Here is a 20,900-nt window from a genome sequence, read left to right on the forward strand (position 1 = left end):
ACTCTGTTGCTGAGGCTGGAGTGTAGAAGCCTGATCTTGGCTCACCACAACCTCCGCCTACCGGGTTCAAGTGATTCTCTTGCCTCAGCCTCCCAAGTAGTTGAGATTACAGGTGTGTGCCACCATGACCAACTAATTTTTGTATTTTTAGTAGAGACAGAGTTTCACCATCTTGGTCAGGCTGGTCTCTAACTCCTGACCTCGTGATCTGCCCGCCTAGGCCTCCCAAAGTGCTGGGATTACAGGCATGAGCCACCACACCCGGCTGCACTGCTACTGTTTAAACTGCATGAGCAAATAAAAGTTTCACTAGGAAACAGTTGTTGGAATTAAGTGTTGTAAGTAATATAAGATTGTTGCAGTTGTTGTAGATCATGCATTGAAACTGAGTTTATTTAAAGTAGATCAGAGAGGAAAAGATCATGGTAGGGAAGATCTTTGTGAACAATGGGCCATGTCACAAGGCAGACTGAAATATGATAAAATCTTTGGGCTTAGATACATTTTTCCTTTGAAAAATTTTTTAAAAGACAAGTACTCCTTCAAATTTGTATGCCATTCTTGTCCTAAAGGACCTTACAATCTTACTAGGCATATGGGGGCAAGGCTAAGAGGTAGGAATCAAATATAATTCTAAAATATTATTGCATCAATCTTTTCCACTAGTAGAATGGGATGGACAACTCAGAAAGAAGAAATGGGCAATTTTAGACAAATTGTGTTTGAGTCCAGCAAGTCAGAATCTCTACCAGGATCAACGAATATTAATATTTAAATACCTACCAGACATTTTTAAAAAAGATTCTCTTTTAATTTCTGTTCTAGAACGTGGTTCTCCTCAAGATTTAGTTACTAAAGACATCACTGACACATCAATTGGGGCTTATTGGACATCTGCTCCAGGAATGGTTCGCGGTTACAGGGTCTCATGGAAATCACTTTATGATGATGTTGACACTGGAGAGAAAAATCTGCCTGAAGATGCCATTCATACTATGATAGAAAATCTGCAGCCAGAGACCAAATACAGAATTTCGGTATTTGCCACTTACAGCAGTGGAGAAGGAGAACCTTTGACTGGAGATGCCACAACTGAATGTAGGTAACATCACGGGTGTGTTTGGGTGTGTGCTGGTGCTACCCAATAGTTATCAGCTCAAGTGACATGCAATTTAATCACTTGAATTTTTTTCTTTACATGATGAATGAAGACTGAGGAATTAGGACTTTTAAAGAATTTGGTTTAAATTCAGAGTAGGTTAGTATCTAAAAATGTATCAAATTTTGAAATATTGAGTCTCTTTCAATTACCCATATTTGTCTTTTTTTCTTTTTCTGGTGCGATGATCGACTAGATAGGATACTCAACTAGTAACAAGACCAGAAGCTATGAAGCAAAGAGAATTCAGGCACATTTGTATAGCTACATGATCTTTGTCAAGTTACTTAAGCTTCTTTGAACCTGTTTCCTAATCTGTAGAATGCAGGTAATAAATCTTGTCTCTTAGAGTTGTAAGGGTTGTATAAAAAACAATATACAAAGCGTCAAGCATAGTGCCTAGCCACTTAGAAATGATTAATAAATGATGGGTGGCTATTGGTATGATTATTGTACTACCAAGATTTATCTTAGTTTCTATTTTTATTACTTTATTTCTATTATATTTGGTAAGGTCAAATCAAAAGCCCACTGAATTTTCTGGTCGCTCAGATTTACCTCAATCTCACTAATGTTCTTTTTTTTGGTAAATAATTATGAATGACCTATCATAATCACCTAGCTGGTGAAGGATGTGTCAGGATATCTTAATTCACTCTCCTAAAAGATTATTTGTTTAAGTGATAATGATGTATCAGTGTAGGTTCAGCAATTGTAACAAATGTACCACTTTGGTGAAGGACATTGATAATGGGGGTGTACGTGTGTGGAGGTGGGAAGGGTACATGATAAATCTCTGTACCTTCTGCTCAATCTCTGTGCCAAAACTGGTCTAAAACAATATAAAATCTGTTAAAAACAATTGAAACCAAGCCAGATCAAGACATCATTTGTTAAGCATGGACATTTCTACGTGTTTGTAGGAGAAAACTTTAATCTTTTTGTTTTGGGAAGGTTTTAGGAAAAGGAGAAAGAATGGGCATTCATGAATTTCCTTCTATAAGAAAGAAGTAGAGGAATTTGGTGATTTTTCTGGCAAAGGAAGAGAGAGGGAGAAGTACCCTGAGCAATTTCAGTTAAGTCCTATATCCTGATTTTAAGTTGTCCTTGAACTAAAATTTTTGTGTCTAAGTTCATTTTCTTTTTATTATTTGCAAGCTCAGTTGGATGTTCAAGTTTAAATTTCTATCTTAATTCACCAGATTTTAAAAAATTAATTTCTTTTTTTTTTTTTTTTTTGAGACGGAGTTTCGCTCTCGTTACCCAGGCTGGAGTGCAATGGCGCGATCTTGGCTCACCGCAACCTCTGCCTCCTGGGTTCAGGCAATTCTCCTGCCTCAGCCTCCTGAGTAGCTGGGATTACAGGCACGTGCCACCATGCCCAGCTGATTTTTGTATTTTTAGTAGAGACGGGGTTTCACCATGTTGACCAGGATGGTCTCGATCTCTTGACCTCGTGATCCACCCGCCTCGGCCTCCCAAAGTGCTGGGATTACAGGCGTGAGCCACCGCGCCCGGCAAAAATTAATTTCTTTATAGGAAATTTAAATATGTGAGAAGGCATATTTCTCAGATAGCCACATGATTGATTTCTATGGTAGTAAATAAAATCTTGTGTCTGGTATATATTGGCTGATGTAGTTTAAGAACCTGGTAGAAATTCATTTTCTTTTTTTAAGGAAATTCACTTGTTATAAAGAAAAGCTGTATTGTAAACTTAGGCCATACGTGACACATAGAACTAAATTTATTTGTAGGAGTAAAGATACAATTCATGTGGCTGAGAAATTATAAAAGTATATGTATTTAGAGGGAATATTTTTCTCTAAAAATTATTCTCCATTTTGTCTTTTTCCAAAAAGTTGGAGACTTCAGATGATTATTTGGAATTTAAAATGTCTACATGAGCTTTGTTGTCGCCGAAAGCAAATATGGTGGCAGAAACAAAATAAACTTCTGTATCTCAGAAGAGGAGCATCTAAGAAATTTTCACTGTATTTCTTGGCTAATTGATCAATTTAAAGGTTAATGAACAGAAAGCCTCTTTCGAACAAAGAGCAGACTTGGCAGGAATAAAACGTTCATTTTTAGGTCACAGTTGGTCCTCCATATTCTCAGGTTCCTCATGCACAAAAGTAACTAACTGCTAATAGACAATATTTTTAAAAAAGCAGTAACAAATAACAATACTACAATAAATAGTAATACTAGTAAAATCCAGTATAATAATAATTTATATGACATTTACATTGTATTATAAGTAAATTAGAAATGATTTAAAGTTCAACAAGTTCTTGAATAATATTATAACATTGATGAGAAAACAGAATGGATTCCTGGTGGAGGTCACTATCTGTGTGGAGTTTGCAAATACTCTCCATCTCTGTGTGGATTTCCTCCAGGTACTCTAGTTACTGCCCACATCTCAAAGTTGCGCACGTTAAGTGAATTGGCACTTCCACATGGTCCCAGCCTTAATGACTGTTGGTGCCCAGGATAGGGTCCTCCCTTTCACTCTGAGCTACTTAGACAGGCTCTGGCCACTGTGACCATGAACTGGAATAAATGGGTGAATAATTATGTTATTTGTTTTTATTAATCTTTCTTAAATGTATATATAGCTGACATGTATATCAGTGTTTCATATGAGAAGCATTTTGTTTTTTATTGAGGAGTTTGGTGATGTTTTCGTGATCAGAAATATGGCATAGGAACTTAACTCTTGTTTATATCAGTTAACTTCTGGAAAATTGGTTTCCTTATGTCGGTCATTTAAAGTTGCGGTTTCCAAGAAATTATTTAACAATGTTAGGTGAGGACTTACTGTATTAGGGAGGATATGCATATGTTATATCCAAATACTATGCCATTTTATATCAGAAACTTGAACATGATAGGATTTTGATATCTATGGAAGATCCTGAAACCAACCTCCCATAGATAGCAAAGGACAACTGTCTGTGAAAACTGCTCAAGTGTCTAAGTAAATAAGAAAGAAGTCATGGATCTTTCTTGGTTCTATCATCATTTTGTTGTTGTTGTATAGAAAGTATTTTCAGAAATCTGAGTGAGATCTGCTATTTAGGTGATAGATGAATCCTAAGGTGTGGGTAACTCAGCAGGACCCCTAGGCCATGCTCCTAAAGTTTCACATATGCTTCCAAGAGGTCATTTTGGAAATGTCTTTAGGATTGCTTTCACCTGAAACTCAGAGACATGGTACACAGACAGTTGATACAATGAAAACCATGAATTGGGTTTAGAAAACCAGCAGAAGGGACATTTTCTATTGATTTTCCAATTTATGGCAGCTGGCTTAGCAGTGGTACAGTGGATGTTTAAAAGTGTCTTGTGATAGTTACTAAAGCATGAAAATAACTTACAATGTGAGAAGGTGTAACAGCATTTAATGGTAGGTGGTATTCTATCGATGGTGTAAAATTCTTGCTCTTTGGTTATGGGAAACCAACAAGGATTTTTTTTTTCCCTCCCTAAAATCCAGTTTCCCATTAAAACTAGGATGAGATATGCTGTACTGTGTTTAATTTCAGTTTCTTTATTTTAAAGAGTTAATTAAAAGGCGAGAATATAAGTGAGGTTATTACAGCATATCAAGGTATGAGGTATTAATTTAGCTGTTATTAACAAGTTTAAATTTTGAAACATTTTAAAGCTTGGTATCCCTTTTTTGAAACTTGCATTTCTTTTTAGATCAACATTCATAAGATTTAAGTTTTTATTTTTCTAAATTCTGAGCTGTGTGAAATTGGTTAAAAAATTTTGTGAGAGAGAGAATGTCTTGTTCCACTGAGTAAACATTTGAGAGATGAAACAAAAGATGAGAAAACACATTTTAACACAACCCCTTCTAGAAGACTGTTAGACACTCATCAACTTACTTGATATTCGTGACAATTGGTAATGCTAATAATCCAAATAGATTATTTTTCTATACACTATTATTTCTTTAGATTTTTTGGTTTGAAAGTACATATATGTATGTTTATATAATATATATTTTCATATAATAATATATGCTATATATAAAGTTTTTTTCCTTTTAATAGTTCACTTACCTGGAGAATAATAATATAGAATTTATGATTAATCTAAACACATTTTAATATTCCCAGAAAGTGATGGACTTTGCTGAGATTTCTCTTAGTTTCTTTAAACCCAAAAATAAAAATTGCAGCTAATATAATCTTGTTTGAAATTACATTTTTTACTCTCACAGAAGTATAATTCATAACCATCATAACCATATATTGAATTTACCTACTTTATCATTCTTTTCTTTGTCCTCTATACATATTATGTCTTTTTAAAAATATATGGCTGCTTTAAAGATTTTGTTTTTATTACTGATTTTAAGCAATTTAATTATGATGTGTCTTGGTATGGTTTTCTTCATGTTTCTTGGGTTTGGGGTTCACTGAACTTCTTGGATCTGTGAGTTTATAATTTTTATAAAATTTGAACAAATCCATCCCATCATTTTTTCAAATATTTTATTTATTACACCCTCACTTTATTCAGGTACTCCAATTAATGACACATAGATTAGTCTGCTTGAAGTTATCACACAGCTCAACGATACTCTGTTCATTAAAAAATTTTTTTCTTTCCTTGTGTTTCATGTCCTATTATGCCATCAAGTTCACTAATCTTTTTCTTTACATTTTCTAGTCTGCTGTAAATACTATCCTGTGTAATTTTTATTTTAGATATTATTTTTGTCTCTAGAAGTTTGATTTGAGTATTTTTTATATATTCCATATTTTTACATAAAAGGCTTAATCTTTCCTCTACCAGTGTTACATATAAAATATAGTATAATAACTGTTTTACATCTTTTTTGTCTAATTCTGTAATATATGTCATTACTAGTTCTGCTTCTATTGATTGATTTCTCTTCTTCTTACGTGTTGTCTTAGTTTGTGCTGTGATAACAAAAGGTAATACGGTTGGCTGAGTGGCTTTAATAACAGAAAGTTATTTTCTCGCAGTTTTGGAGGCTGGAAAGTTCAAAATTAAGGTCTGGTAGCATTTGATTTCTGATGAGGGCTCTCTTCCTGGTGTGCGGTCACTTTTCTTTATGTCCTCATATGGCCTTTTTTCAGGCCATGAATGTGGAAAGAGAGAGAGAGCTCTTTGGTGTCTACTATTTTTCTTATAAAGACACCAATCCAGTCAGGGTAAGACCTCACTCTTAAGACCTTATTAAACCCAAATTTTCTCCACAAAGGCCTCATGTTTAAATATCATCATATTGAAGGTTAAGACTTCAACATCTGCATTTAGTGGTGGGAGATCTTCAATCCATGATTCAAATTATAATTTTTTCTTTTTGGCACGGCTTGTAACTTTTATTAGATGTCAGATTTTGTGAATTTTATTTGCTTGGGTGCTAGATATTTTTATGTTATTATAAATATTCTTAAGTTTTATTCTGGAATACAATTAAGTTACTTGGAAATAGTTTGATCCGACATTTGCTTTTACACTGTTTCAGTTTAGGACTAATTTTGCCTCGTTCTTGAGACCTTCACCTACTAAATGTCCTACATGATGTCCCTAGAGTTGTGAGGTTTTCTTTTCTGGGTAGTGGGAACGTTTGTAAGCCTGTGTGAGCTCAGGAAATTGTTCCCTGGGCTCCTTTGGGCTGGTTCTTTCTCTGGTTTTGGATGGTTTTTTCACACATATGCATTGATTATCCTAGGTTGAAGACTCAAGTATTTTGTCTGTGGCACTCTCTCCTTCACAGTACTCTCTTCAAGTTCTGGTTGCTTTGAGCTCTCCAGACTCGGAACAGCATCTTGTCAGTTAAGGGAGGCCATCAGGCTCCAGCTGGATTCCCCTTTCTTCCCTGGAAATTCCAAGCAATAGCTGGGCAATCACAGAACCTATTCCCCTTTTTTCCTCATCTTTCATAGGGATCAGTGTCCTGAGCCAACTGATATCCAGTGTCTGAAAATTATTATGTTTTATTTTTCTTAGTATTTTTGTTTTCAGGTTTCTTAGTTGTTTCAAATGGTTCTTGATCACTTGAACATGAAAAGTTATCTTAAAATCAGGAAAGATTCTTGGCTGATTTTGAATTTCATTTAGCTTAATCTTTTTCTATAGAACATGTTTATGGCCTTTTGAACACTGATTATTGAACTAAACAAAATGAACCTACTTATGAACTCTATGTATAAGAATAGGATATTGTAGGTTATTTGTGGATGTTGGTCACTTATTTCATATAGTTATTGTGAAATATTAGTAAAAGACAATTTAATAATTACATATTATTTTTTGCATATTAAGCAAACACTGTTTACAGATAGTGCTTTCTGAAACATTCAGCATATACCAGTTTATCTTGAGAGCCCCTGAGATATTTTGAAATATTAGACATTCCTATTCTTTTGTGCTCATTGTCTGAGATGTGCATGACAATCATAAGCCAGTCACTCTGGCTAGTCATTTATAGATTGCAACTTTTTCTGAAAAAGTCCAAGTAGAATGTGCAACCCTGCATTCATAATTTTTAGTATTCTCCACAGCTTTATTACTGGATAAATTCTTTACAGATGGAAATATAATAAAAATTCTAAAACCTTATCTCCGGAAACGGATGTTTTCTTTACTCAAGTCTTTAGAAGGCAAATAGGAAATCTCTGTAATATGAACTTCCATTTTTTAGTATTAGCTAGATAAAACAAAAACATCTTATTGAGATCTTGATGAGACTAGGCTCACACGCCATCATGAATTTATGAGAGATTACAATAGCAGGAAATGGAACAGTGTACATATTTAGGAAGCCACAGGGAGTTTCTTTTCACATTAATGAGAGGGTGGACATATATTTTTTTCAACAGGGTATACAGTTTAATCTTCCCTTTATCTCACAGTATCTCAAGATTCCAAAACCCTGAAAGTGGATGAAGAAACAGAAAACACAATGAGAGTTACGTGGAAACCAGCACCAGGGAAAGTCGTCAACTACCGTGTTGTCTATCGCCCCCGTGGGGGAGGGAGACAAATGGTTGCTAAGGTGCCGCCCACAGTCACTTCAACAGTGTTAAAGCGACTTCAGCCCCAGACCACGTATGACATCACAGTTCTTCCGATTTATAAGACAGGAGAAGGAAAGCTTAGGCAAGGATCAGGAACAACAGGTACAAAATAATAATTATGTTTTGTGACACAGGAACAGAAAATCAAACACCTCATGTTCTTACTCATAAGAGGGTGTTGAACAATGAAAACACATGGACACAAGGAGGGGAACATCACATACCGGGGCCTATTGCGGGGTTGGGGGCTAGGGGAGGGATAGCAGGGAGTGGGGTTTGGGGAGGGCTAACATTAGGAGAAATACCTGAAGTAGATGATGGGGTGATGGATGAAGCAAACCACCATGGCACATGTATACCTATGTAACAAACCTGCATGTTCTGCACATGTAACCCAGAACTTAAAGTATAATAATAATAAAAAAATTATGTTTTGAGGGGGAGAGTAGGTAATGTTTTAAAAGATGACTGCAGTATGTCTACTTCATTTGTAAATGTTTAAAACTGATTCTGTAGTAAGTTAAATTATAATTATTAGACAATGTCTAATTAACATATCATTTTTACCAAACTAGTTTCTGGTAAAATGATTCTACATATTAATATTCTTAGACAAATCGAATCTGAATTGTGGGAGTTACTTATATGTCTGTTTAGGTAGCACTGTGTTATCAGGACTTCTATGGAACATGATATCTTCTGCTACCAGATTTAAACCCTTTTTATGGATATACATTTTTGTGGAGCTAATAAAAACTCAAAGCCTAGTCTTACTGATAATATTTTAAAAATCTTTTTGTCTTTACAGCTTCTCGATTTAAGTCTCCCAGAAACCTGAAAACATCTGACCCAACCATGTCAAGCTTCCGAGTGACTTGGGAGCCTGCGCCTGGGGAAGTGAAGGGTTATAAGGTCACATTCCACCCTACGGGAGATGACAGAAGACTGGGGGAGTTAGTGGTTGGACCTTATGACAACACAGTTGTTTTGGAGGAACTTAGGTAGGAATTAACTATGTTTGTATCAAAAGATGGAGTTAATTTGTTTAAAAGATGGAATATCTTATGTAAATTAGTAGGCTTTATACAAACGTCACTTATATGTCTGTTTGCCAGCGGAGTATTTAAAGTCAGCTAAAGCTGCTTTCTTATGCTTGGTGCTGCTAGAGTTGAAGTTAGGATTCATGGGTCAGCAAGAGAATTTAGGCCTGAGCAGGATTTTTTGTAATGTTTTAATAATATTTGTTTGTTATTAAGTGATCAGAATTGGTGTTTTCAATATCAACCTGCTTTTAAAAAATTAACATTCTTATTACATAATTTCACTGGAAATGTAGCCATGTGGAAGTGTGGGGGTTCCTGTGCCTTGTGGAAAGTTTGAGGGACTCATGCTGAGATACTGGTGTGAATCCCCTTCCAGTGTGCCATACAGGAGAATGAAGGCAGGACCTCTTGGGTGCCAGCTGGCAGGAGAGGGCAAGGCTGGGCTCGTGAAAGGTCCAGCTCCCGGCTATGCAGTGAAAAACAAGGAAGTTTCAGTTTGAACAGCACCCTACATTCATTACAGTGAAAAGAATGAACCTCTGTGTGTAGCCTTTTGGAAAGTCTGTTTTTTCAGTCATTCATTCAAGACTATTGAAATCTGTAGAAACACTTGTGATTTACTTTTACCAGGGTAGGGATGATAAAACTTGTTGAGCTTACTATGTGTCAGGCAATGTGTGAGGCATTGCCTTATGTTACCTTGCAAGGTACAGCACTTAAATTATTTCTTAAAGCCCATTGCTTAAAACCAGTAAGAATAAAGAGCCTGACCCTTCCCTGATGTGTAGGAAAGGCAGGGTAGAGACTCTGCCTCTGCTAGAAAAGCAGGATAGAAACCAGTGCTGTGAATTCCTAGTGTTCTCTGGAATGCTTGCTGTCTAATGTCTCTTGACACCTCTCAGGGTAAGCATAAGTGACAAAGTGACAGAAATTATTTTTCTTCTCTTATAATGTTGTACACTATAAGCTCTTCATAGTGAAAGCTTGTAAATCAAGATGAATGTCTTTAACAAAGCAAAACAAAAGTGCTACCACTTGAGCCCATGGTTCTCACAGGCTATAATACTTTTAACATTTCAGGGCTGGTACCACCTATAAAGTAAATGTTTTTGGAATGTTTGATGGAGGAGAAAGCTCACCGCTTGTTGGACAAGAAATGACAACCCTTTCCGACACAACTGTAATGCCAATTTTATCTTCTGGTAAGAAATTGAGTTACATTCCCCAAGGAAAACAACATTAGGAAACTTTCAAATGTGAACTGTTGGGGTAGCATACAATGAAAAATGACGATACAAATTTTACACTAAAATTTATTTCAATAATCTACGTACTTAGCAAAACTTCAAACGTCCAGTCAAGCATGCTTTTTGACAGTATTTGTTTATACTTCTTTTATCAGCATTATATTATTTCATACTTAAATTATTATATAATCTATTATTTAAAGAGTAATGCAATATGTAATTTCTAATGTATTAATGATTAGTAATTAAATTACTAATATAATAATTTTAAATTATGTAATAATGCATAATTTAAATTATGCATTAAAATGATTCATGCATTTGAATATTAAATTTTAAATTATGCATTATTGCATAATTAAGCTCTATTATTTAAATATTAGTTTTTATTAAACATAGATATTGTACCTTTTTCTATTTTTAGTGACTAAGATGCAGTTTTTCTTTGTTAAAGTCATTGCAGAAATGATTTATTTGGGCTGGGTAAGCAGAGTTAGGTTACATAAATAGGTGAGCAACTATGACTTGAGAAGCAAAATGGTAACATAAGCCCCTTATATTTTTCTGTCCCTGCCACAATTACAGCCTTTATGAACATAAAGCTAGTTTTTAACATTGTTGGAGCTGGAAGTGGTTGACAGAGCTTACTTCTGATATTTTTCATTATTGCTAAAAAACGAGTACATCTGGGCAGAGCAGGAGTAGGCTTGCAAGGGCTTACATACTTGGGATAGTATTTGGGAATCCTTAGTCCTGATATAATATATAATATGTAAGTGATACATTTATATTTTATAATGTGATGAGCATTATTTTTTTCCCAATGATTTTTTTGAAATATAAAGATCAAATGCTAACCTTGTAATGAATTGGAAAATTTATAGCTGGTAATATAAACTCTTGGAAAAGAGAACATTAAAAAAAATGGATCTGGACAAAATCAAGTGTCAAGTCTTACTGTTTTGCATTAATGTTCTATTGTTTCTCTTATGATGATATTAACTGACTTATATTTTTATTTTGTAGCTTGTACACTGAGGATGTTGGGATTATTTTCTCTTTCCAAAGCTTTTTCTTTGTATCAATGTTTGTGCTTGTCTCTACAGCTCTCAATTTGTATATTTGTTTGCATACTTTTCTAAATTGTTTTCCTTCTTTCTTGATTCTTTAAATGTGCAAACGTAACCATCTATATTTACTGGATTTTTATTCATAGTAGATCGTAAGGTTAAATGATTAATAACTAAATAATAATATGTCAGGGTTTAAAAGTGTATCTTTACTTCAAAAAGGCATAATTTTAAAAGTGAGGTTTCTAATCCTTCATATATATGCAGTAGTTACCTAACAGCTTAGCTATTTGAAAAGATAACTTTTAGCTCACAAAAACCTTTCTTCAGATTACATGTTTTATCAGTCCACCTCATTCTTGTCTGCTATGATCATTAAATATTGCAGAAGAATGTAACACCTAATAGGTTGATTACATTAAACTTTTATTAAAGTTGTTAGTAATTTATAGTTAGACAGCTATACCTTCTCATTTATTTGCTTATTTCAGCCTTTGAGTTTGTGAGCCCATTAAATTTTCAACAATGGCTTAATTCAAGTCTCCAGATTCTATGAAAGAGGGCAGGAAATAGGGTCACAGATAAAGGAAAGATTGGCCACTGAAATAATCTTTGGAGGAATTGATGATTCTTATGACTGTTAATTGAGGTTACTAAATCAGATGGACATATTTTCAGAGTCTCATTTTCCACATCACTGAGCTAAACTATAGTATTGAAAAAGGCAACACTGAACATCCAGGGAGTGGCAGAGGTATGACAAGGAAGTACCCCTGCCAACAATTTTCTTCTTACTGTCTTGTCTCATTCATGATTGCCGTGTCAGGGATGGAGTGTCTCACCAGAGCTGAGGCTGACATTGTGTTGCTGGTGGATGGATCGTGGAGCATTGGCCGGGCAAATTTTAGAACTGTGAGGAGTTTCATTTCTCGCATTGTAGAAGTCTTTGACATTGGCCCTAAAAGAGTACAAATTGGTAGGTTCTGACAATATTGAAGCCATTTAGACATTTTCATTTTGCTCTTTCACATGCACTAATGCCAGTGGTGTCATTTTAGCCCTTGCTCAGTATAGTGGAGATCCCAGGACAGAGTGGCAGTTAAATACTCACAGAGACAAGAAGAGCTTGTTGCAAGCTGTGGCAAACTTACCCTACAAAGGAGGCAATACTCTCACAGGTGAGTAAGGACTGTCTGATACTCTTTCAGCTCTTGCTTCTGGTCAAGGTTTGTGGCTGAATGGTGATGTGACTGATTCTCTTTTAAAAATTCCACTAGGCATGGCTTTGAATTTCATTCGCCAGCAGAGCTTCAGGACCCAAGCTGGCATGAGACCTCGAGCTCGAAAAATTGGTGTGCTCATTACTGATGGAAAATCACAAGATGATGTTGAGGCACCTTCAAAGAAACTTAAGGATGAGGGAGTGGAGCTGTTTGCTATTGGTATGCACTGAAAAGGACAGTGACACCCTGGGGTTACAAATGTGCTGAGGATATTTTTCATAGTTAGAAGTTTTATCTGAAGCATTAAAAAAACCACCATTTTCCCAATTAAATAATTTATCAAAATGATGTTCCAAGAAGTTGATTCATTTTTTCTTTTCCCTTATAATGGGACAAAACTACATGGTTTCTTAAAAGAAAATTAATGGATCAAGAAGAAAAATGTTCTATTAATAGGATTCAGAAAAACTCCTACTTGGTTTCCACAGAACCATGTTTATTTTTGATATCTATTATTTTACATTCCAGAAAAAACACTGAAGAGACACTTTTTGGTGGGAAATTGATGCTAGATATATTTAGAAGAAGCTAATTTAAAAGAGCCTTCAGTTTTTATTATCCTTTATTTGTTTCTGTTGAGAAAAATAATATGTTTGCTTTGGTTAATAAATTATTAAACCTTCATAGTTGGCCAAAAGCAGCCATGAATTAAGACAGCCATAAATCATTTGCTTTACTCCATTAGTTTTTTTCTGAGAAGTATTTTTAATTTGTATATATCCACTTTTGAAGGTATTAAAAATGCTGATGAAGTTGAGTTAAAGATGATTGCAACTGATCCTGATGATACCCACGCATACAATGTGGCAGATTTTGAGTCACTCTCCAGGATAGTGGATGATCTCACCATTAATTTGTGTAACAGTGTCAAAGGTCCAGGTAAGGTTAGCCCAGAGTTTCTCACCCTCAGCACTGTTTGTATTTTGGGCCAAATAACTATTTTTTAGGTGAAGGGGGGAATTATTTTGTGCATTGTAAGATATTTAGCAGTGTCAAGGGCCTCTGCTGGTTGCATGCCAGTAGCATCCCCTAAATTGTAGCAACTATAAAGATCTTCAGTTGTTGACTAATGTCTTCTGCGGAAAAAATCTGTCCCCAGTTGAGAATCAACTTTAGATCTTGATTTTTTTTTTTAAATTGTTTCTTGTGATGGCACCTCTCCAGAAAATGACTTCTAGCTTATTTGAGGATACATTTAATTTATATCCTGCATTCCTCTGCCCTTTCTTACACAACATACATATAAATGGGAAGGGGGTAGGAAGAGAGGGAAAGAGACATGCTTTCTTTTCTGGCATACACCTTTTCTCTTGCAAAGCATCTTCAATCTATTTAGTTACTACATTGCTGTTGGATGGTTGTTCCCAGACTCTTGTTTTCCTCAGTTTTGGTACCTTTTTTTTTTTTTAATTTTTTTTATTTCTTAATGTGAGCAGGAATAAAAGAGGGGTCTTTATATCTGATCTGCCTCAACTGTAGATGATCTGATTTGGTACTTTATACTTATAATCCCTAAATATAAAGAGAAGCTACAGTTTTACAGTTTAGACACTTAGAAATTATATAATCTCTGTTTACCAGTGAAGAACTGAGATCTACAGAACAATGACTTAGTCTGGGTCAAATGGTTAAAGATGTTTTCAGGGATGTTTAGAAAAGGTAGATATAGCTAAGGAATGAGGATGCTGAAATAAAATTATAGAACTGGATTTATACTAACCAAGGATGGTGCATAATGACTACTCTCTGTTTAAATCATGGGATGAAACATGGCAATCACCAAATTTGAAGGTTTTTGGAAAATTAATGATAAAACTTACGATTCTTATTATGTGAAAAAAAATTCATTTAAGTGCATGTAGCTTATGGTAAAATTGTCCTTCATTAATTTAATTTGGTTTTGGAAAAGTTGGAATAAGTTTAACAAAGAATGTGGTAGAAATTGTTCACTTGCTCAGAGTGCTAGGGATATGTTTATTTGAATGTTCCTTCCTGGGTTTCTTTCCCCTAACTTTTGCAGATTTTCTTTTTTGAATTTTGAACAACAGATTGACCTTTTCCCTGGAGAAATAGACCAGCCTGGCAGCCAGAATTTGTAGGCTTCTGTCTCTTGATTAACTGAGAGAGTAGTAGTTTTATTCCATTGGAGAGAACTTTGAGTGGGGATGAAAACATCTTTTATCTGTTTTGCTTTTTTCTTTTTAAATGGACTATGTAATAGTTGCATTCATTCTAGTTTCCCAGACAGTAAAATTGCTTGATAATTTTGTAGGTTTGACTCTTACCCAAGTACAATAAAAGTTAAGATACTAAAAATGGAAAGGTTTTCCCCAGTTTTTGCTTGCACAAAAAGTAGAGTTTATATGAGAATGATTTACCATGCTCATAGACTTATTGGATTAATACCTTTCTCTTTAAATTATGATTTGGGCCATTTTCCCCTTAGGTATATTGAGCTTAATATTTCCATTTTCATCAGCATTTATTCCAGATACTGTTATGTGTTAGTCATTTCACCTGCGTTCACCCACAGGGAGCAGTCACAGGCAGTGGGATGTTCCCAGATTGAAAAACACTCGTTTGTTTGCACTCTCTCCAGTGATACTGTTGTCAGCTTTGTTTATTAAACACTGATCCTGCTAGAAAATAGAATGAATGAAAAATCAATTCTAACCTCATGAGCATAAACTTTAGTTAAGGAGATAAGACATGAGTATACAGAAACAAAATGATAATGAGGGTAGGGAGGTTGTGTGGTGCCAATAGTGATAGGGACAATGGAGAAGCTGAATTGTCAGTACATAAATTCTTATTAATTGATTATATGTACAAGGATAGAGAGAGGAGAAAGTATCAAAGGATGGTTCAGAGGTCTTGTATTAATCTGTTCTCATGCTGCTAATAAAGACATACCCAAGACTGGGTAATTTATAAAGGAAAGAGGTTTAATTGACTCACTGTTCCAAATGGCTGGGAAGGCCTCACAATCATGGCAGAAGAGCAAGGGAGGTCTTACATGGTGGCAGGCAAGAGAGAGAATGAGAGTCAAGTGAAAGAGGTAACCCTGTGTAAAAGCATCAGATGTACCACTAGACCAGTATGGGGGAAACCATGCCCGTGATTCAATTATCTCCCATGGGTTCCTTCCACAATAGTTGGGACTTATGGACCTACAATTCAAGATGATATTCAGGTGGGGACACACAGCCAAACCATATGGGGTCTTGAGTCTCGTGACTTGTAAATTGTTAAAGTTTGTAAGGAAGAGGAGGATCAGGTTTTAAGGAAAGATGAGCTGAAGTTTGAATCTTCTGAGGCTAAAAATCCTTTTGGTTACCTATTCATAGACATCTTAGGTGAGTCCCTAATACAGATTTATTGATTGATTGTAACTACTTAGTATGTGAAAAGAAGTGCGTAAAAGATTAGAATATGAAGTATGACATTGTTTCAATCTAATTTCAAATATTGTCACCTTTATACAATAATGAGAAAGTGTATACACTTTATTTCCATGTGTAGGTGATTTGGAAGCACCTTCTAACTTAGTTATTTCTGAGCGAACTCATCGTTCTTTTAGAGTGAGCTGGACACCACCTTCTGACAGCGTGGATCGATATAAGGTGGAATACTATCCAGTTTCTGGAGGGAAACGTCAAGAAGTGAGTAGTAACACCTACAACTTACTTCTTCCTGATGTTGAGATTAGGTCCTCTTCATTAGTGCTCTGAGAGCAATGGTAGGTGAGGGGCAAGAGGAATGAAGAGAGGACAGAAGTAAGTCAAGAATAGTGCTTTCTATTTTTCACTTTCCTAGGGAGGCACTTCCATCTGGCTCTAATGAAAGGGAAAGAGCTTTGCTTAAATTCTTATGGTTTCTAAGAATTACAGAATATCCCCAGAACCTAAAGTACAATTAAAAAATAATAATAATTAAAAAAAGAATTGCAGAGTATCACTATGATTTTTTTCTTTAAAATTTAATTAGAAGATGCTTGATTTATTTATGAATTTATAGTAGAATCAGAGAGTTGGCAAGGAACATTAAAGATGATCTATTTTTTACCCACTCATTTTACAAACAAAGAACAGCTGGGAGAATGAATGACATGGATTATCCAAGATCTCATTGTAATCTGATAGTTTCCAAATACAAAAGACAACGGTCTAATTGCAATATAGTTTCTAAGCTCACTGCAGTTAACTACTTTGTAAGTACAGTAGGAGAAAGGGAACTGATTGTTCATATGTTGTTGTTATGTTTAATTTTTCTCCCTAGTTTTATGTGAGTCGAATGGATACTAGCACAGTGCTGAAAGATTTGAAGCCTGAAACTGAGTATGTTGTCAATGTGTACTCCGTGGTCGAGGATGAATATAGTGAGCCTCTGAAGGGCACAGAAAAAACCTGTAAGTCAGAGTAAAAAAATTTTTATCATTGCTTTCTTTTCCAAGATAAAGGTTGATGACCCATTTTTGCCTACCTCCCAAATAATTTCTTTATTCGACATTCATTCTATAAATATTCACTGAGTGCCTTCTTTGTGCAGGTGCCTAGAAAATACTCAGTGGTTTTCTACTTCTACTGGCTGCTCCTATCATGGAGCCCCACTGTGGAATAGGGGGGTCACTGCCATAATAATCTAGAGGGAAAACAACCTTTAATGGAGTTATTCACTTCTTAGGGTCTTCAAACTTTCGCTTTCAAGAAAGTCTCTTAAAATGCAATATACCTTTCAGGGGGATAATTTTACATTTTACTCAGTTGTTAAATGATGACATTTTATTGAGAAATAAAGCACATCAGGAGTAAGATATGAGGAAGGGAACCATGTGGGGAGTGGGACTAAGATCAGGAAGAAGAGCTGTACAGAGATACCAATTTCACTTTTGCTAATGGCTGGAACTCCCTGCTGCCAAGGAGATCTTCTCTTTTCTTTCTGGCATCTGGTCTTTGCTAGAGAAGCTCTAAGGGGTTTGGTTTTAAGTAGCGCTTTTTTAGGAGAGATGTTCCTTGTTCCTGTTCCTGGTAATGTTTCCAGGGTCATATGAAAATACTCTTTTCTTCTTCTTGCTTGTTGGTTGGACCCCAGGGGGAAGAAGGAAAGCCACTTGTAAGAAGAAGGAGTGAGTATCATTCTCTAGAGCAAGAACTGACTTCATGTACAGCTCATGTTTTAGGTCTTTATCTCTTCTCTTATATCCCCTTTAGACTATAGGAGATGGAAATAACGTATTTTATAATTGGCAGGATTAATATGATAATTTCTTAAAACTTTGAACTCAGTCTTTGAATAAAAAATAATTGGAAGCAATATGGGTGTTATAGGGAGATTGTAAGCTTTTTCCTCTCCTACATGGGCTTGTCTTCAAGAAGCCCCTAAATCTCCTGTATTCCTGTTATTAATGTAGAGTGTTCTTATTTTAAATTGATTTTTTGAAGAAAATATAAAAAATAATGTTGATTACTTATATATGAAGTTCTATGATTGAAGAATAGAAATAGTCAACTTAGTGATGTTCGAGAAAAAGAGAGTAACATCTCGGGAAGTTGGTATCTGTTGTAGACTCACTGGAATGTCATTTGAAACCTGAATTTTAACATTTTTACTTCTATAAAATAGTGGTAACATGCAGTCTTGAATATGAAGTGCAATGAGTAATGAAAATTGGATTTTTTTGGGTTATGGGAACGATTATATCAACTCTTACTGATTTCTCACAGTAACTCACTATTTAGTATATACAAATATCAATAATTGAATAGGAAACAATGGTGACAAAATGAGTGGAAAGAAAGGAAGGAGACTGATGGTCTGCTTTTCTGTTTTGGAAGTGCCAGTCCCTGTAGTCAGCCTGAATATTTATGACGTTGGCCCTACCACCATGCATGTGCAGTGGCAGCCCGTGGGAGGAGCTACTGGCTACATCTTGTCATATGAACCTGTTAAGGATACAGAGACAACAAGACCCAAAGAGGTGAAAGATATTTGTTTCTTTATTATTGGGTCTTCCTAAGACTTTGTAGCTTTACAGTGACTATTATACTGTAGTTACTTATAAGATCATTTATAACTTTACATACAAAATGGAAAAATAGAAAAGTAGGTTTGTGGTCTGCAACATGTTTTAGAAAACATTGGCATGGACTGATTACGGTGGCTCACACCTCTAATTTTCAGCACTTTGGGAGGCTGAGGTCAGTGGAACACCTGAAGTCTGGAGTTCGAGACCAGCCTGTCCAATATGAGGAAACCCTGTCTCTACTAAAAATACAAAAATTAGTCAGATGTGGTGGCATGCATGTGTAGTCCCAGCTACTCAGGAGGCTGAGACAGGAGAATTGCTTGAACCTAGGAGGTAGAGGTTGCAGTGAGTGGAGATCATGTCACTGAACTCCAGTCTGGGCAACAGAGTAAGACTCCAACCAAAAAAAAAAAAAAAAAAAAAAAAGGAAAAGAAAAAAACATCCACCCGGAAAAGGAAATGTAACCTTATAAATGAAAAATACAAGCTGTATTATAATCTAGTGCAAAAGATTTCAATTGACTATACCAAAGGTAAGTGGAGATATTTGATTTGAACATCTTATTTCTGCTTTGCATATCCATGTGTAGATGCGTTTGGGGCCCACAGTGAATGATGTGGAGCTGACTGACCTCATTCCCAACACGGAGTATGCAGTCACAGTTCAGGCCATCCTGCATGACCTCACTAGTGAACCTGTCACTGTTCTGGAAGTCACTTGTAAGCCACTGCTAGTTTTATTTCCCTTCTTATTGCTGTGAACATAATTAGAATTCATTAGAATTTCTTTCATGTGATGCCAAAAATAATCTGATAATTTATAAAGTTCCAAAGTTATTTCTTTTGACAATCAAATTTGGAATAAGTATCTCAATTCTAGATTTTTGGAAGCATCTCACATTGACTCTAGGATGGTCATTCGTTTTTTCACATTTAACCTGCCTGAAATTGAGGTGTCTTACAATAGATGGTGTCTTACTATTATTACTATTGGCTAGGTGCCAATCAGGATGTACCACATAAGACAATGCTGCATCTTATGACTGATGTTATCCTAGATCCATGAAATATGACATATAGCATTGATGAGAATGGGAATGTGGACTGAGTATAATTTTGGAGGAAAACATAGGGTTTAAGATGAAGATGTTCCAAGTTCTTGTTGATGTAGAAACTCTATGACACATATGAATAAGTCTGTTTCAATTAAGTGAATTGATCAATTTACCCATTGCAAAAACATATTGATCTCCCATTATATGCCAGTCACTGGGCTAGATATTGGGAATACACTATGAAATAATACAAAGCAGTGTAAGCTATATGGACTCTGTCATGGTTTGCTTTTCTCTCGTTTGTGTTGGTCAGCCTTTTGTGTCCTTCTGACTTGTTTCACTAAACATTTAAGTGCTTTTTTTGAAGAGTGGCAATGATTGCACTTGGGCCTCTTGCCTTACCCAGCTGGTATTTTGTTACATGCTTGGGGAGATTGACATGCTGGGATAGATGAGTTGGCTAAAATTTAATGAGTCTCAGCCCATACTTCTGAGAAAATGAAGAATTTTGAAGAAACTTCAAGGAGGAAAAGGGGACTAAGGAAACAGAGCATGATGGGGCAGAGAAGAGAAATATCCCCTGTAGGGTGGGTCAGGGTAAATTAATTGACCACAAATAAATATTTATTAATCCTTTTTTGAATGTTAGACCTTGTCTGGGGCTGGTGGTTTTGTGAAAATGGGATAGTGGCAGATGGAAGGAGTAGGAAGTCAGCCAGGGATAGAGACTCATGTTCTGAGAGTGCTGAGAGAGGAGACCCAAAGTCACAGTGAGATGAGAAATAAATATGGCCAAGAACTTGGGTATGGTGCTGGACTGGAACAGTAGAGGAAGGGAGGGCAGAGAGATTCACAGAGACAGAAATGTTGAAGAGATGGAGGTACAGAAACGTGGAAGTGGAGCTAGAGAGTCAGCAAGAGAAATGTACAGAGTCAGAATGAGAGACA

At 35.6% G+C, this 20,900-nt stretch overlaps 1 protein-coding gene across 6 annotated transcripts in view; it reads left to right on the forward strand.

The window, feature by feature from the left end:
• The window catches only part of COL12A1 (collagen type XII alpha 1 chain), a 121,740-nt gene that overhangs the window by 38,767 nt on the left and 62,073 nt on the right, over window positions 1-20,900 (forward strand). For 5 of the 6 annotated variants that reach the window (XM_032275495.1, XM_032275493.1, XM_032275498.1 and 2 more), the window contains 12 exons: window positions 826-1,098; window positions 8,065-8,331; window positions 9,038-9,230; window positions 10,353-10,474; window positions 12,416-12,565; window positions 12,648-12,767; window positions 12,867-13,031; window positions 13,605-13,751; window positions 16,395-16,534; window positions 17,151-17,280; window positions 18,707-18,849; window positions 19,488-19,617. In XM_032275495.1, the coding sequence (XP_032131386.1) occupies window positions 826-1,098; window positions 8,065-8,331; window positions 9,038-9,230; window positions 10,353-10,474; window positions 12,416-12,565; window positions 12,648-12,767; window positions 12,867-13,031; window positions 13,605-13,751; window positions 16,395-16,534; window positions 17,151-17,280; window positions 18,707-18,849; window positions 19,488-19,617 (1,980 nt within the window). The remainder of the gene's footprint in view (window positions 1-825; window positions 1,099-8,064; window positions 8,332-9,037; window positions 9,231-10,352; window positions 10,475-12,415; window positions 12,566-12,647; window positions 12,768-12,866; window positions 13,032-13,604; window positions 13,752-16,394; window positions 16,535-17,150; window positions 17,281-18,706; window positions 18,850-19,487; window positions 19,618-20,900) is intronic. The other variant, XM_032275499.1, reaches the window with a different exon arrangement.

This window comes from Sapajus apella, unplaced genomic scaffold (genome assembly GCF_009761245.1).
Source record: "Sapajus apella isolate SASKATOON/1434 unplaced genomic scaffold, GSC_monkey_1.0 scaffold6, whole genome shotgun sequence".
NCBI classification, from domain to species: Eukaryota; Metazoa; Chordata; class Mammalia; order Primates; family Cebidae; genus Sapajus; species Sapajus apella.